Here is an 18340-nt window from a genome sequence, read left to right as displayed (position 1 = left end):
CCCCCCCAAGTTGTGAAGTTTATTTCCAATATAGTGTCTTGTGGGTAACATTGTTGCAATGGGTCATCCTGTATCCTTGTTTCAGCATTTTGTTACACTTTCAGTATTTAAAGCAATGATTCTTAAAAATATCAGGATACTTTTGATTGTCATCCAGTGGAGGTACAGTTGGCCACTCACAGATTCTGGGGAATCGCCAGAATAGTGCACAACCTTATTGTGAACAACAGGACAATGGCAAAATAAGTTAGGCTCCACTTGCAGTGTACAATAGAACTGAGCCCTCCACAAAGATGTTCCAAAGGAATTTTTAATAAAGTGGAAAAAGCCTATACTACATGCATGAAGCCATGTATAAAAATAACCTCAGGCAGAAAAGGTACTTAACCATTGTATTTAGGGTATAGGTGGGGCAGAAAGGAAAAACTAGAATGGTTACTGGATATCCCTTGAGATGACTTGGGAATATTGGTGTGTTCTGTTTCTCTTCATATCTTTTTCCTCTTCCATTGACCACAATGCCATATTTTTTTCTAATTATGTAAAAAAAAGAGCTATTTTAAAATAAATTGATTCTTTGTGTTTTACTTGTTTATTGCCTGCAGGTAGTTCACAATAAAAACATCACAAAAACCCAGAAGGTGCGCTTCTTCACGGGGCAGTTGCTGAACCACATAGCTTTGCTCTACAGCTGGAAGGGGACTGCTGATGTCTTGCCAGACAATGCCGAGGATGGCAAGGTGCAGTCTCTTGGGCTTTCCTTGACCTCGTTGGTGTGTGATCCCCACAGAATCATCCTAACTCCTCACCGAGTTTGAAGACAAGACCTACTTGATCTGTTTCTCTGCTGGATGCAATGAATTTTTTAAAAATTTATTATTATTTTTTGATGGTCTTAGGGCTTAAACTGTGGCCCTGGGTGCTGTCCCTGAGCTTCTCATGCTTAAGGCTAGCACTCTGCCACTTGAGCTACAGCGCCACTTCGGCTTTTTTGAGTAGTTTATCAGAAATAAGGGTCTAATGGATTTTCCTGCCTGGGCTGGCTTCAAACCGTGATCCTCAGATCTCAACATCCTGAGTAGCTAGCATTACAGGCACCCAGCTGGCACCTAGCTTTTTAAATATTTTTTTTATACCACATTTTTAATCTTAGTCTTGAGGTTATGACAGTAAAGTTACTTTTTTTTTTTGAGAGAAAGTTGTGGTGCTATGTAGTTTCCTAAGGTTTAGGATTATCCCTCCCTCCCTTCCCCCCACCACCTTTTCTTTTGATTTCCTTTTTTGTTCTCTTTATTTTACTGATTTATTTATTTTCTTGGAGGGGTGCTGGACATTGAATTCAGGGCCTTTCCATTGCCAGTGAAGCACTACCACTTGGCTGTCCGCCTAGCCTTTCTCAGATAGAGTCTCTTCTTTTGCCCACCACCCTTAGACCTTGATCTTCCTGTGTCCACTTCCTATGTGCCACCACCTCCCTCCCCCAACTTTTTTGGTGAAAAAAAAACTAGTCCTCCCTCTGGCTAGGTCATGAATTAACTTCCCCTGCAGGGCCTGCCTCAGAGACGGTTCCTCCAGTTCTCTCTTCTGCCTCCCACTTGGCCTCTTCCTTCCGTTCTTTCTGTCTTTGGGAGTTGCAAAGCTTGTTTCTTGTACTTCAGAATCCTTATCTAGGTGACCTCATATTTCCTCCCCTACTGATGTGCATACTTGATTTTGTGATAATTCAAATGTTAAATTATTACATTATTTTTATTTTCTTTGGGGTATTCTGAACATAGACTTGGCTGTTAGAGTTTCTACTCCATTTTCCTGTTAACTTTATGATGATGTACTTCTCATAAGCCTGCTATTTTACTTTCTTTTATTATGGTGGCTTGCCTGTGTCCCTATGTTTTGAACATGTTTTTGAATGCCACTTTACCAGGAAGCTTAATGCAGGCTTAATGAAAATGTTCCCAAAGGTGGAATTGTAAATTGGAGTCATTTTCAAGCCTTTACAAACACAGGTTTAAACTTGCCCCTCTGGAGAGTCTTCTTTTATCTTGATAGATAAATGTATTTGGGGGATTTCTTTGTCTGATTTTTGGAGTGGTACCAAATGTTTGAAGTGTTTTCTGAGTCATCACTGAGCAGGTGACAATGCCTTGTTTTTATTCTGTAGTTATTACCAGGTTTGTGTGCTTGGGAAGTCACTGAATTTTCTTGACCCCTAACAGATGTTGTCTGAGGAGGCCGGGAAGGCCATGGTGAGGGAGCTCGTTCACAACTTCCTGATGGATCTTTGCTGTTCGCGCAAGCATGGCATTAGTTTTTATGATGCATCTCTAGGTACCTTTGGCAGGTAAAGTGCAACAGGTGGACACTAGTGTGCTTGTTCCTCAAAACTCGCTGTATCCCAACTGTCCAATGGGAACCAGTTAGATAATGGAATCTTGGACGTGACCTCACTCATTTTAAGGGTGTGCAGTGGGAGGTCCATAGAGTTCTATTCATTGCACAATCTTGGGAGCCAAGGCCTTAAGTCAGCAGTTTATTTATACACAGAGATAGAGAGTATTGCACTCATTCACTTAAAGGTGGTGTTGTCCACTATCTTCAGTTAGCCTCACATGCCAGCGCCTCTCAGCTTGTCTTGAGATGAATGCCACTGTAAACCCCAGTTTTGCAGAAGAGGGACATGGGCATGGAGAGGTCTAGGTACTTGCCTATAGTCACGATAGATCAATATTACATCCTCTTCAGTGACAGGCTGCCAATGAGGTAGGATGTCAGAATTGTGGTTTTGCATTGTGTTTCCAATTTTATAATTATTAATAGCATTTCATTAGTAAGGAAACAAAGTACAGGTCTAATTGTTTTAATTAAATCAATTTATTTATTGTGCCTGTCCTGGAGCTTGAACTCAGGGCCTAGGCTTAAAGAAAGCACTGGAACCACAGCTCCACTTTCTGGCTTTTTATTGCTTAATTGGAGATAAGTCTCCTGGACTTCCCTTCCTGAGTTGGCTTCAAATGGAGATCCTCAGATTTCAGCCTCCTGAGTAGCTTGGATTCCATCCATGGGCCACAAGCAGTTGGGTAATTTGCCCATTGTTTATCTAGGCAGACCACCAGCTGGCTGGGGAATAGCATGGCTCTTTTCTTTAAAAGTCAGATTGAACTCAAAGTTGGGAAGAAAACATAGTAGAAAAGTAGAAGCCGGGCGCCGGTGGCTCACGCCTGTAATCCTAGCTACTCAGGAGGCTGAGATCTGAGGATTGTGGTTCAAAGCCAGCCCAGGCAGGAAAGTCGGTGAGACTCTTAACTTCAATAAACCTCCAGAAAACCGGAAGTGGCACTGTAGCTCAAGCGGTAGAGTGCTCACCTTGAGCTGAAGAGCTGAGGGACACCGCTTCGGCCCAGAGTTCAAGCCCCACAACCAACAAAAAAAAAAAAAGGAAAAAAAGAAAGAAAATAGAGATGGGAGCTGGACAAAGTAGACTTGTCAGCCACTCAGAAGTTGGGGAGGAAATGAAGGCGCTCTAGAAGAATTCTCGAACCTATAGGCCATGCAGACACCCCAGTTGGTACCCTAGGAAGCAATTTTCTCACCACCATGTCAGTACCATGTCCCTGAGAAAGACTGCGATGCATAGTGTGTGTTGAACTTTCCCTGCTGATCTCTCTATTTCCTGTATGTCCCCAACAGAGGTGGCAACCTGACACTCTTGCACTTCCTGTTGGGTTTGAAAAGTGCTGCGGACGATGAGCTGGTGGCTGAGCTGGTAGTAAACATCTTGAAAGTGTGCCCAGACTTGCTGAACAAGTACTTCAAGGAAGTCACATTTTCCTTTCTCCCAAGAGTGAAGTCCACTTGGCTAAATAATATCAAACTGCTAAACAAGGTAGAGATCAGAGAATTTGTTACTGAGGGGGCAAGGGAAGGGGGGAAGCCCTCCCAGGCATAATGGGGGATTTTAGAGGATGTAACTTGGCTGACCTTCAGCTCAGTAGCTTGTGTTTTACTGTGCTGAGTTTAAATGTTTATTCCTTTTGAATCTGTCGAGCCAACTGACCATGGGCTGAAATTAGGAAAGTATCCATAAGACAAGTACTTAACAGATTGGATTCAAGTCATTGGAACCATTTGGAAAGCCAGAGAATGTGTTTAAGTAGATGTGGATGGGCCCACTCATCTGCCAGTGCCAGTGCAGTACATGGCCCCCATCTTTAAATGTTGGGACCAGAAGGGCTTCAGATTTCAGTGGCTTTCAGGCTTTAGAATATTTGTAGGGCATTTATTGGGTGAACAGCCCTGGTCCAAAAATCTGAAATCGAAATAATACTCCAAGATAGGACATTTTTACATGTCATGTTGGTGCCCAGAAAGCTTCAGGATTTGGATTTTCAGGTTAGGGATGCACAGCTCATACTCATTATCAGTTTGTGGCAGGAATGCCTGGCTTGGTTAAGCTTTGTCCCTGTGGTTTATGACAACCCGGTGGTAAAACTCCTGCTATTGTTTTTTGTGCCCTTGTCTGCACCAGCTTTGTGTGTGTGTGTGTGTGTGCGCGCGCGTGCACGCACACACGTGCGCTCAGGTGCTGGAGCTTGAACTCAGGCCCTTGCACTTCACTTGGCCTTTCACTCTAGGGCTGGCTGGATATTGTTTGAGCCACACTTCCACTTCTGGCTTTTTGCTGGTTCATTGGAGAAAAGTCTCAGACTTTTCTTGCACCTCAGCCTCTGGAGTAGCTAGGATTATAGGCGTGAACCACCAGCACCTGGTTTGTACCCGCTGGTATCTATGTGTTCTCTAAAGTCTATTTGAGGGTTCCAGGTGAGATGGGCACAGCGTAGCCCTCGTATGGGGAAGATGGCCCTGTCAGCACCTGTCAGCACCTTCCTGAGTGCTGCTTGTGGCACTGCCCTCCTGGGCTGGCAAGGGAAGTGTGTGGTAGTTCTAGTCTGCTCCAGCCCTCACTTGGCATCTTACTAGCTGTGTGGCCTGAGATAAGTAGCCTCACTGAAATCCAGTGTTGCCATCAATAAGCATTTTTTAATGTTCAGTGTTTCCGCTCCATCAAATTGTGAAATGATTTCCCGGAGCCTTGGATACAGCAGTGGTGGCAAGTGAGACCATTGTTGGTGTTAGCGTAGTTCTAGCTCCAAGTTTTCCAGGGGCTCTGCAGACTACATGCCAGCCTCCACCCTGCAGGTCCCTACATGCATTTGGGGTTAATCTCTCAGACCCTGTTCTTTGTGATGAGTCTGACTTCATCACTGCCATGGTTTGATTAGAACCACATCTCAGTTGGATGCTTACAATTAGCTTCTACTTTTTTACTTCACTTCTACTTCTGTTTTTTACTTTTTCCTAGATCTATGAGGCCCAGCCAGATATTTCCCGGGCACTTTGGACCAGAGAGTTCATCCCCTTGCCTCGGCTCCTAGCGATGGTGATGGTGACCACGGTGCCCCTGGTGTGCAACAAGATCATGTTCACTCAAGCATTAAATGTAAGGTGGTGCCTGGGTTGCCTTATTTCTAGAACTTTCTCCTGCTGAATCATCTGGCTGTGTGTGAAATTGCTCTGGGAATCGCAGCCTGGTATAATTGACCAAAGTCTTCAGGGAGTCTTCGAGACTTGGACTGGATTTTGGTTTGAAGTAAACCATGAGTGATGTTGGATGCTAATTGTAGTAGAAGCACAGGTGGGCTCTGGTGGGTTCTGGTGAATTCTTGCTGCTGTTCATGCAAATAGTCTGTGCCTGCTTAAGTGGTTGTGAGAGGCAGCAAAAGCTACTATTGGACTCCGTCTTCAGCAATCACTTTCCTGGCAGCTGCTGAGGCCAGCTACAGAGGTTGTCAGCTTCCCTCCTCACTCACACAGTGCAGAATCTAGCTGTCTCCTGTCACTTCCCTTCAGTGCTGCATGAAGGGCAGGAACTAGACCAGGGCTTGGGAAATCTGTCCTCAGGTACACCTGTGGGTGTCACTCTCTTTTCTTCCCAGTTGGACAGCACATCAGTGAGACACACAGCTTTATCCCTTATTTCCGTGATTTTGAAGAGAGCCTTAAAAACAATTGAGCACTGCCTGAATAAAGACGTGTGGCAAGAATCGGGTATCTACACAGCTAGGATGATGGAAGAATTCGTGCAGCTCTTCAGAGAATCCCTGAGCAAGGTGGGCATATGTCCGGGCTTGGGGTTTGCCCCACAGACCTCACTGCCCAGCACAAGAGGGGTTCAAGCCCCTTGAATACAAAAGGTGGAAGGTGAGGGTTGAAAAGGCCAGCGGGCAGTGCTGAGGATGGCGTGTTCACACTCACAGCAGTCATTGGGGAGATAGGAATTCAGACAACCCGCTCGCTCACTCTCTGTCCCATAGAAGCAGCAGGGTTCTGAATCTGGCTGGACCTAGCATCTCACCAGAGGTAAGTTTCTCCTTCCCCTCCCCCACCTGCCCCTACACACGCAGGCAAGAGGGCTGGGTGGCTGGCTCTGCTGAGAAAGGCCAGGCTCCCACAAAGACCCAAGCACCCAGAGCTTTCAAGGAGATGAGGGGTGAGTTCCCCACGGGGAGCCCTGTTTCTTCTGTCTCCCTGTCCAGCTCAGGTGCAGGTATCTTCAGAGTATATTTTTGTGATAAGCCATGTTTTTTTCACCAAATACCTTCTGAGGTATAATTTCTACCTCAGAATGGAGCTTCCAGAGGTTGTAGGTCTGCTCTCGCCCTCCCTCCTGTCTCTTACTCACTCGTATACTATACTCACATTTCCACTCCTGCTCACTTACACTCCTCCCCTTCTTGGTATCAGTTCATTTCTTCTCCTATGACTGATATTTTGTTTTTTCCCATTTAGATTTTGCCAGACTTGAACACTATTGTATGGGTCTGGCAGTCACTTAAAAAGCAGGAGATCGTACAGGATGACAAGAAAGGGAAGAAGAGAGATGACAGGACTCCAGCGGCCCAAGAGGCTGTCCAATGTGGTGAGGGCTTTGGGGGCCTCTGCTGTTGCTGGGGGCAGATGACAAGCATCCTGGGAGTTGTGATGGAGGATCCTCATGCAGTTCTTATTTTCGGCCCCTCACTTCCTGTATCTAGTATCCCATGTTGCTCACGGAAGAGAATTACAATGGAATCATAGATTTCTTTTTCTTTTTCTTTTTTTTTTTTTTGCTGATACCAGGATTTGAACTCAAGGTTTCCTGCTTACCCAGTTGGCACTTGAGTCAAACTTCTAGCCCTGCTTTTTATCTTTTGTTTATTTATTTTTGGTGCCAGTTCTGGGGCTTGAATTCAAGGCGTGGGTAATGTCCTTGAGCTTTTCTACTCGAGGCTAGTGCTTTACCACTTGAGTTACAGCTCCACTTCTGGCCTTATTTTGGTAGTTAATTGGGGATAAGAGTTTCATAGCTGGACACTGGTGGCTCATGCCTATAATCCTAGCTACTTGGGAGACTGAGATCTTAGGATCACAGATCAAAGCCAGCCTGAGCAGGAATGCCCGAGAGACTCTTATCTCCAATTAACCACCACTGTGGCACAAGTGATAGAGTGCTAGCCTTGAGCTGAAGAGCTCAAGGAACAGTGTCCAAGTCCAGAGTTCAAGCCCCACAACCAAGCCTCCTACTCCCACCCCCCCCCCAAAAAAAAAAAAGAGTCTCATAAACTTTCTGCCCAGCTGCCTTCAAACCATGACCCTCAGATTTCAACCATCTGAGCAGCTAGGATTACAGGCATGAGCCACTAGTGCCCAGCAAGCCCTGCATTTTTGCTGGCTATTTCTACACCTGCTAGCTTTGAGCCACAGTCTTTCAGATCTTAGCTTCTTGTAGATTGAGTATTTATATTAGAAATGTGTGCAGGCTTGTTAAAAGTTTTCTTTGAAGACTTAATCCTCAGGTGCCATGTGAATAGCCAGTGGGGTTGGAGCTCTTGTTTGCTCTTCCCATAGAGGTGGTCTTGAAGGTGCCCTTTATATTAAAATGTGTTGTTGGCTTGGCTTTGTGTCCTGTATCTAGATCCTGATAATCCTGAATGTTGTCCCCAGAGGGTGGAGCCTGTGGCATTCCCACTGCCCAGATAAGGATGCCAGTAGAGAAGGGGAGCCAAAACCCACCCAAGGCCATAGCAGCAAAGCAGGGCTTAAACCCAGTCCCTTTGAGTGGTCTTAACTGTTTTACCTCCTTGATACCATAAATGAGGTTGCAGAGCATCTTTCTCAAGCTTGTGTTTAGCATGAGCTGATCAGGGTGTGTCAGGTGTGGCTGAGCTGTTCCCTTGGTTAATGACAAAGGACAGGTATGTTTCCTAGTTCAGAACTGTTTTCTTTTGGTGCAGATGATGCAGAAACCATTCTTTTGAAAGCCGTCCTGCTCCAAGTTATATGCCTGTACCAAAAGGTGGTCCCCCTGGTGGTCATGCAGTACAACTTTGACTTCAGCAAGCTCCTGAAAGGTGGGTCTCAGGGACTGCATACAACATTGCTTGGTCTGCCAGTGGGGCTGGCCGACATAGGAACGTAGTACAGGAACTGAAGATTGGGAGAACTAGCATGCAATTGCCAATGTGCATGATCTACCAGCCTAGTTGATTTTATTTGGACCAATATATATTTTTAAATAGCTGAGCTTCCTTAAGTAAACATTAGGTGAATACTTAAAAGTTGGGAGCATGGAGAAAGGGTAATCCAGCAGTCCGAGTTTCTACTGTGGAAGATCTACCAACCAAGGTCCTGTGATAATTAGATAATATGTTGTTCGGTTTTTCAAGGACACAGGGCTAGTAAGTGTAGAGCAGAATAGAGCCCCGTGGACAGGACATGCCATCTATTTAGAAGTTCAGAGGCACTTCAAACATAGTTACCTTCTGTTTTACCTAAAGTTTAATTTACATCTCATAAAAGAAACATGCTTGTCTGGTCGTGGTTCCTTAATGTTGTTTGCCCAATAAAATTGGCTTTATATTTGGGCCCACAGAAGAAGACTATCTGGGAATTTATATAAGCTATTGAAATAATCCTTTTGGGGGCTGGAAAGGTGGCTCAGTGGTAGAGTGCTTACCTTGCATGCATGAAGCCCTGGGTTCGATTCCTCAGCTCCACATAAGCAGAAAAAGCTGGAAATGGTGCTGTGGCTCAAGTGGTAGAGTGCTAGCCTTGAGCTGAAGAGCTGAGGGACAGTGCCCAGGCCCAGAGTTCAGGCCCCACGACCGACAAAAAAATTAAATCCTTATCAAGAGCTGTTACTAGGTTTGTAATCATTTGCTGTTGGAACACATGAGATTTACAGAATGAGGCCATTTAAGACATAATAGCTATGTCCTTCCCAAGCAAAGGAGAACTTCTGAGACCAGGCTAGTGAATAAGATGCCAGCATCAGGCTCCATGGCCAGAGTCTGTCTACAGAGTCTGGGTAGCAAGGCCTGCACTCTACGAGCAGAACCCTTCATGCAGGGCCATGGTTGGAGGTAGTGTGGTGTAGTATGGTCAGCATGGGCATAGAAGGGCCATTTGAGCAAGTAGAATCTGGGCATTTTGTTGAAGGATTCAGTAGACTGGGGTGGGAGGAGTCAGGTGATATAGGCCTCATCTACCCTAAGTGAACAAATACAGGACACAGAACAGACTCAGTTCTTTCTTTGCCTTTCCTTTTCTGGTCCTGTAGGCCAGGGAAGCAGAGGTGAGCACCAGCCTCTGAGTGACTGTCCCTCTTTTCCTCACTTGTATCCACAGGTGTCATCTGTGAGCAGGGCCTTGGCAAGGAGGTCCCTCCCATTCTACAGCACCACATGCTAAAGGTGGCCCTGGAGCTGCCTGCTAGCAAATTTTTGTGGTTAAAGGCACAGGTAGGAAACAGAGCACTCCAGTCTTCTGCCCATAGCTAACCTACTGGACTTGCTGGCTTTTGCCTCAACACTTTTTCTTAGTATTTTAAAAGGTTTGGGGAAATAAAATATATTCCTTTCCCTCATCCTTATCCCAGAAGGACTTGAGACAGGAGTAGACAGACACCACACGAGGCTGGCAACATCACTAGCAGTGTTTGGGTAACATCTTCCAGGACTCTTGGAGAACATAATGCCAACTTATTGAGGGAGCTCAGGTGCAACGGCTGTTCACCTGGGTCTGGGGTTGCAGGTGCTGATAGCACAGTGACATGAGGAGGAAACGACCAACGAATGTTGCCTTGTTTAGGTGTGCTGCTCAGTAGCTCAGCCTGTCTTTTTCAGTGACTTCGATTTGATGTGAGATTTCCATATAGAAGCAGTAGTATGGAAATACATGTTGATATTTTCACCATGGTGCTATGTGGAAGTTGGAAGGTGTTTACCTAATGTCCCTACAGGCATTGTCTCAGCAGCCGCTCTCAGTGGTGGGTAAAGTGAGCTGAGTTGTGAGGCTTGGAAGCCTGCTGCCATGCACTTGTCTATTCGCCCAGCAAGTGTGCCCTTATTCTTATTATAGCATGTATATTGACACTAAAAGTAAAATACAGCTAATCATCACTGAAGCAATATTGAGAGGCATGTTCAACCTGTAGGAAGGCCCCGACGCAGAAATCATAGGAGGAGAGCGGTCAGTGTTTTACTTGCTGATGAAGATGTTCATGACCAGCAGCCACGTACAGCTCAAGTCACTCACCAAACTTCTGATCATGAAGGTGAGTGCTCTCCCCGTTTCTAATGCTGAAAGCACTGCATGCCTCTTCATGACAGGAGGTTGCGTTCAGGCTGTATTAGGACTGTTGTACATTTTAATTTTATTTATTTATTTGATGGTAGTAGTGCTTGCACTTGCTAGGCAGGTGCTCTACTTGAGCCAGGCTTCCAGTCCCTTTTTGATTTAGTTAGTTTTCCAGGTGTGGTCTTACGCTTTTCACCTGAGGCTCGCCTTGGGCTGTGATCAGCCCACCTTTTGTCTCCCACCTTGGACCTAGGTATGCCTGAGCCTGTAAATATATAAAATGTCTTACGGTTTGATTTGAGATGGCTTATACTTAATTACATTCCTGAGAGGTAACGTGGTAAAGTAGTTAAAATCATGGGCTTTGAGATCTAACTTCTAGATTTGAGCCCTGGCTCTACTCCTTCCTGGGTAGCCTTGGCAAAATACTTAACTTCTTTGAACTTAGCTTTCTCATGGTGAATGGAGATAATAAAGCCTTGGGTGACAGAGAAGATGAAACAAGATGAAGCAGTAGCTTTTGATAGCTGTAATAAACACTGAACTCCACTTCATTGGGGGAAGTGTTTTAGCTCAGCCTCTTCTCTTGCTCCAGACTCTGAGCCTTTTCTGGAGGTTTTCAGGCTTTTTTCACCTCTCCTGTTACCCGTAGTATAGGTGTCCTCAAAGTCATCAGGGGAGAAGAGGACATAGGCCCTTCTTTTGGATACACGGGGCTCACTTTTCCAGGGCTACATCAGGCCTTGCTGTGGCCATAAGGAGTCTCATGCCTCATTTCTGCTGTGCCACAGATATGCTTTATGCATCACAGTTACTGTTTTTAGGGTGCAAACATGAAGGGCTGATAGATAATCTTGTTGCACTTTGTCCTTATCCCCCAAGCTACTTGAAGACAGTAGCTGTCTCAGTAGAGGCTCAAGTCCTAGATATGTACCTGACTCAGAGAGAAACTCAGCCCGCTAAATAGTAGCTGAATCTTTTCCTTTCTTACAAATTTGGGAAGTGGAAAAAAAAAGGAATTAAATTGTGACAGGACAGCAGTGATCTCTTTTCCTTGTGTCCTTTGACAGTGGGAATGTGATGTTGAAAGAACGTCCTACAGATTCACTTGGACTGCCCCCTTTGCCCTTCCTGCTCCCTGGCCTCATGTGGTCTGGTACAGCGAGAAGCCATAGAGAGCAATTCCCTTCTGACCTGTGCACCTTGTCTGTTTGCCCACAGATTCTGCGGGACACAGGTGTGTTTGAGCATACCTGGAGGGAGCTGGAGCTGTGGCTTGGGCACCTGGATAACACTGTGGAGGAGAGCCGAGAAACTGTGATCCAGTTTCTTGAACGAGTAAGCACAGGTGTCCCATGAAAGGGAATGTATGCAGGTCAATCACACTCCCTTTCTGAGTGTGGCTGAGGTATTTTTGATGTGCTAGCACCAGGAGGGCTCTTGTTCTAGCTCATGACCTGGGCCTGCTGAAGCTTAAGAATCCACTTAGCTTTAGACAGGTCTACCTTACATTCATGATGTGAAATCTCCTTTGGGAATGTGTTCTTAAATGAGTGAATAAGACAATCCTAAAAGTGATATGAACCATAACATACTAAGAAGAGACAAGATAGCTTTGGTTTTTTGTTTGTCTATGCCAGTACTGGAACTTGAACTCAGGGCCTGGTACTGTCCCTTAGCTTTTTTGCTCAAGGCTGGCACTCCATTTCTGGACTTTTTTTGGATAATTGAGAATAGAGTCTCACCAACTTTACGGCCCAGGTTGACTTTGAACCTTGATCCTCAGGTCTTAGCCTCCTGAGTATTAAGGATTACAGGTGTTAGCCAATTATACCTAAGAGATAAGTTTTAATTGTGCAACAAACACTTTTAAAATCACTTTGCAACAAAATTATCATTCTTACTAAGGACGGTTCACATTTTAGTGATGTATTGGGGCATTATTTTTTCCTCTTCACTTTAGTTACAACCATCTAAATGTTTACTACTCACCTGTTCAGGTTTTATTGACGTTGGTGGCAAATCCCTATCCATATACAGACAGAGCGTCTGACTTTGTCCAGGAAGCTAGCACGTTGCAGGCCACTGCAGGGAAGCAAGATGCAGATGACGTCAGCATTCCCATCTCCCACATTGATGGTAGGTCCTTGCCCACCTCTGCTGCTGGGTTCTAAGATTGGTCATGTGGATGCCCCATTTCTTTTTTTTTTTTTTTTTTTTGTCGGTTGTGGGGCTTGAACTCTGGGCCTGGGCACTGTCCCTCAGCTCTTCAGCTCAAGGCGAGCGCTCTACCACTTGAGCTACAGCGCCACTTATGGATTTCTGGTGGTTTATTGGAGATAGGAGTCTCACGGTCTCTCCTGCCCGGGCTGGCTTTGAACCGCGATTCTCAGATCTCAGCCTCCTGAGTAGCTAGGATTACAGGCGTGAGCCACCAGCGCCCGGCGATGCCCCATTTCTTTGTGTCAAGGCTCTGCCCACTTTGCAGGTGGATTACAGTGCACCACGTTTACCTAATGGGAAATGTGTGTAACACTTACTGTGGTTCTTTAATTAGTTTATATTTGTATTAGAGTGTGGATGTCATTGTTACATGACCACATGTGTTAGTGCTATATTCCACTCAATCTCATCCCCCTCTATTATATTCTCTGTCCCTCTTATTCCCCCAAAATAGCATTTCCCAAAGGTTTTGTTTTATTTTCATGATTGCAAAAGACATATTTGGACAGTATTCAACCTCCTTTATCTTCTGCCGGCATAACCCCTTCCACTAGTCTCTGCCCACCTACAGAGATTATTTCTCCCCATCTCACTCCACTATTGATCAGCAGCTTTCCCTGAGTTTCTTTTTTTTTGGGGTCTGGTTGTGGGGCCCGAACTCTTGGCCTGGGCGCTGTCCCTCAGCTCTTCAGCTCAAGGCTAGCGCTCTACCACTTGAGTCACAGCGCCACTTCCAGCTTTTTTCTTTTTGCTTATGTGGTGCTGAGGAATCGAACCCAGGGCCTCAGGCATGCAAGGCAAGTGCTCTACCACTGAGCCACTTCCCAGCCCCCTTTCCCTGAGTTTCTGAGTGCTACTCTCATATATACTTGTGATGTGTTAGAAAATTATTCACTCTCTTTTCCCATTTTCTCTCTTCCTCCTTAGTAGTCTCTTAGCTTGCTTGCTTACTTAGTCATTCATTTTTGTTGGTTGTGGGGTTTGAACTCAGGGCCTGGACACTGTTGCTGAGCTTTTTCTCTCAAGGCTAGCATTCTACCACTTTAAGCCACAGTGCTACTTCCAGTTTTCTGGTGGTTAGTTGGAGATAAGAGTCTCATGGATTTTCTTGCCCAGGGTGGCTTTGAACAATGATCCTCAGATCTCAGCCTCCTGAGTAGTTAGGATTATAGGTGTGAGTCTTCTGTACCCAGCTTATTTTTTTTTTTTTTTTTGCGAAGCATATACTGTGTACCAGGTCCTGTCTTAGACAGTTCACAGATCTTTTTTTTCTTAACACATGCAAACATCACAAGCATAAGGGAAAAAGATGTCATTGTCTTCCTTTACATAGCTAAGGCAACAGAGGCACAAAAGAGGTTAGTTTACTCAACTTGACAAAGCTACTACATTGTAATCATCAGGATTATTACTGTTACATTATTTGCCTGTGCTGGGATTTGAATTCAGAGCCTCACACTTGCTCACTTGCTTGCTCACAGCTTGCTCTTCACTTGAGCCATACCCCCTGCACAAGTCCTCCAGATCCCCCAAGTAGCCTAGAGTACAGACATAAGCCACTGATGCTCAGCTTAAAGTCAGTGTGCTGGTCTGTGTTTAAATGCTCTCAGAATTTGGCTTGTTTGTCTGAAGTTCTGCTTTCTCATGCAACTTGAGGAAAACACCATTTTGTCATCAATTTAATGCTGAATCTCCCAAATTTTGTCAAAGATTGTGAAGACTATACGGGCAATGTCTTCATCTGTTTAGGATGAAATTATACTTAGTTTTCTGCCTAAGAGAAGTTTATGTTGGTTCTTTGGCTGCTTTTTGTTTGCTTGCTTTCTGCTTTTTGTGACTGTACTCTTAGTTCTCCCTCCTCGTGGGTTCGCACTGAGATTCTTTAGTATCTCTTGGCTCAACTGGACTCCCCTTTCTATCTCAGATGTTCTCGACATGGTGGATGTGCTGGTGGAGGGCAGTGAAGGCTTGGACGAGGAAATTGGCTTCTTGTTAAATGAAGACATGGTCCTGCTCACATTCCCGTTCAGTGCTGTGGTCCCTGCAGCCCTGGAAGCCAGGAATAAGTTGCTCCTTGGGACAGAAAATGAAGCAGGTACTATGTGCAGTCAGGGTGTGCTGGCTGTAGCAAGTGGGTTGGACTCTTGGGTATTGGGAGGTGCAGTTCCAGGGGCTGAGAATCTAAAGCAATGAGAGGTGAGATTCCCCCCCCCACTTCAACCCCCATCCCCACCCTGTTCCCCAGAGTGGTAGCTACCCAGCCATGGAGCTCAGAGCATAGGGGCATTTCTGGAGGCTGCTAGGAAAATATTCATCTGAGAAATGACCCACTGTGTCTCCCTGTTCACTGATATGATATGGTGTCATTCATACTTTCTGAGTTTTCCAGGGATCTCAGGCTTTGTGCCATAGAAAATGTATGACCCCATGTGTCTTATAATTTATTTATAGTACATACAGGTCCATTTTCTGACCTTGTCAGAATTCAGCGAAGTCCAGGTTGCTCTTCTGGATGGTTCTCTTCTAGAAAGTGGCCCAGAGTTGTCCTGTTGATGGCTCTACCATCCTGACATTTGGCCTAGAGGGTCACTGTGGAAAGGGAAGAGAGATCTTGACTAACTTAGGCATGTGATCATACCTGATTTACAGGAGAACTTAGGTAACAGGCGGAAAAGGGGTTGATGAGCTCTGATGGGTCCTGGCAGTAGAGTCCTAGGACCCTACTTCTGGGCTTCCGGACCTAATGTCTGACCACTTGCCTTGTGTTTAATCAGATGGAGCCTGGAGGGTGTGTGTTTAATCACTTGGAGGGTAGCACCCTATCTTCCCCTGTGGGCATGAGACCTCTTGTGGAGTTGATGGGGGGTATGGCATGTATGTGGGAGGAGGTGGTGCGGTGAAGCCCAGAAGGGCACTTCCAGCCCATCCTTCCCATCCAATTTCTTTCCTCTGCAGGGAAGAGCATTGTGGCCTATCTGACAGCTGTGCTGACTGACCTCCTCCACAGCCAGAGGGACCCCCTAGCTCTGTGTCTTCTGCTCCAGGACTATGACAAGTTTGACCCTCCAGGCCCACCTTGCTGCCAGCAACTTTCCCAGTTTAATAGATACTACAGCCTCTGGATCCCCGAGCAAGCCCGGGAAGCTGGGGTGAGCTGCCTGCAGTCAGGGATCTTGCTAAGGTGCTCTTTCCATAGGCAGCTGTTTGGCGGGTGCCGTGTAGTCTATGCGGAGATTTATTAACCTGTGAGGAGCTGAGTCATCTCATTGCAGCTCAGCTGGTATGGCTGAAACCAAGGGCTCAGTGATTCCATGAAGTTCAGTGTTCCACAGTTCCCTGATAATGATACAGATAATGGTAATTGGCTGATCACTATAGCTTCAGGCGAGAAGTTACCCTCCCCTCCTTTTTTTATGTTGGTTGTGGGGCTTGAACTCTGGGCCTGGGCACTGTCCCTGAGCTCTTCAGCTCAAGGCGAGCGCTCTACCACTTGAGCCAAAGCACCACTTCTGGTTTCCTGGTGCTTAATTGGAGGTAAGAGTGTCATGGACTTTCCTGCCCGGGCTGGCTTTGAACCGTGATCTCCTAAGTAGCTAGGATTACCGGCATGAGCCACCTGGCTTCTTCTCCTTTGCCCGCCCTCCATTTTAAAAAATTTTTGTTTCAGCATTAGAGTTTAAACTCAGGGCATGGATGCTGTCCCTTAGCTTTTCACTCAACGCTGGAGCCCTAATCCTTGAGTAACAGCTCTACTTCTGGCTTTTTGCTCATTAATTAGAGATAAGAGTTTCATGGGTTTTCTGCCTGTGTTGGCTTTGCACCACAGTCCTCAGATCTTAGCCTCCTGAGTGGCCAGGTTTATAGGCATGAACAACTGGTGGTGCCCAGCTAGCTACCTTTTCCCTTACTGAGAGATCTGGGGCTGTCTTCTATGACCTCAGCATGCACTGAGCACCCGCTTGGCCATCCCACCTGCTAACACTGGCACATAAAGCAAAAAAAAAAAGATTTTCTTAGTGGGGTTCTGGCTCCAATGCCAAGTATTTCTACAAGCTGTGAGGCAGGATAGTGGAAGTTAATTTTGCTGTGGATTTTTGTGGGCATTTGAAAAAGCAAATAGTTCAGAGCCTTTGCCTGAAGAAGATAGCTACATTGATGGTGTGGTTGGTTTGTTGGGTATTCTGAAAGTATACTAAGCGTTTTGTGTATTTTAAACTGTTTAACCTGCCAAGAACTTGGAGAGGTGGGAGAAGACTCACCACTGTTCACACTTGTAGGTGCAAAGCATTCTGCCATCGATTGTGATGAGTCAGGTTTGGGGCAGGCCTGCTCCTGGAACGATGTTGCCAGCTTGCTTCCCACAGAAGCCAAGGTTATGGCCAGAAGGTGGCTTGTGTCTAGAAGTTCAGTGTCACCCTCCTAGGTGTGAAAGTCAGCCTTCTCCCTGTTGAATGTGGCACTAAGCTGGGATGAGACCTGAGATTTTGCATTTGTCATACTCTCTGGGGTAAGGTTGAGCCACACTGGTCCCAGGACCACTGTGAGACACATTGAACTTCCTGGCACATAGAGCCCCAGACCTACCAGTCTAAGATGTTGAGTGTTTGGAGTTATCAGACTATAAGCCACGTGGGGTAAGAAAGCAGTTTGAGTAGAAGAAAAGAACAATTGTTATATGAAGCACAACAGTTCCAGAAATTTTGTTCCATTCATTATTCCCCTGTTCTTTGGACAAGACACTCTGACAGGGGTGCAGGGAGACAGGAGCTGCGCTACAGGCAGTGCCTTCCCAGTTTCCTGGGACTCATCCTGGGACTCTTCCATATCTGGGGCACTGGCTCCCACATCACTGTGGGTCGCTTTCTGCCCACCACCCACTAGGTTCATTCCATCAGTACGAATGTGTTCTAGGAAGCTATATAACTGAGTTAAGTAAAATGCACCTGGCCTGGTTTTTATAGTTTGATAGGATTATCTGGTGCATGCATATATATATATATATATATATATATATATATATATATATATATATATATATATGTATGTATGTATGTATATATGTATATATATGTATATATATATGTATGTACGTATATGTGTGTGTGTGTGTGAGAGAGAGAGAGAGAGAGAAGCAGCCCACTCTTGTGCTCATCCTGCACGGTGTGCTGTCCAGTGGGCCAGATGGAGATCCCCCTTGATGTGTAATGCAGGTGTTTTACTGCATCCAGGAGACAAGCATGTTCATGATCCTGTTGACATAAACGATTCCTTCCATGCTGAGTTCATTGGCTTTCTGGGAGGTGTGTCTTCTTGCTGCTAGCAAGGCTGTGTGTGTGTGTGTGTGTGTGTGTGTGTGTGTGTGTGTGTGTGTGTGTGTGTGTGTGTGTGTGTGTGTGGTATGTCTTCTTGCTGCTAGCAAGGCTATGTGTGTGTGTGTGTGTGT

General features: G+C 45.6%; 1 protein-coding gene across 1 annotated transcript in view; it reads left to right on the top strand.

The window, feature by feature from the left end:
* Positions 1-18340, top strand: part of Urb1 (URB1 ribosome biogenesis homolog) — a 62682-nt gene that overhangs the window by 10799 nt on the left and 33543 nt on the right. Inside the window, exons 7-19 of the mRNA XM_042687307.1 lie at positions 606-740; positions 2217-2341; positions 3688-3883; positions 5360-5497; positions 5994-6167; positions 6847-6976; positions 8331-8447; positions 9724-9836; positions 10532-10651; positions 11896-12012; positions 12675-12813; positions 14822-14992; positions 15853-16046. Of these exons, the coding sequence (XP_042543241.1) occupies positions 606-740; positions 2217-2341; positions 3688-3883; positions 5360-5497; positions 5994-6167; positions 6847-6976; positions 8331-8447; positions 9724-9836; positions 10532-10651; positions 11896-12012; positions 12675-12813; positions 14822-14992; positions 15853-16046 (1869 nt within the window). The remainder of the gene's footprint in view (positions 1-605; positions 741-2216; positions 2342-3687; positions 3884-5359; positions 5498-5993; positions 6168-6846; positions 6977-8330; positions 8448-9723; positions 9837-10531; positions 10652-11895; positions 12013-12674; positions 12814-14821; positions 14993-15852; positions 16047-18340) is intronic.

Source organism: Dipodomys spectabilis, unplaced genomic scaffold (genome assembly GCF_019054845.1).
Source record: "Dipodomys spectabilis isolate Male_0828 unplaced genomic scaffold, ASM1905484v1 ptg000107l, whole genome shotgun sequence".
In the NCBI taxonomy this organism is placed as follows: domain Eukaryota; kingdom Metazoa; phylum Chordata; class Mammalia; order Rodentia; family Heteromyidae; genus Dipodomys; species Dipodomys spectabilis.
This window is presented reverse-complemented; position numbering and strand designations above follow the sequence as displayed.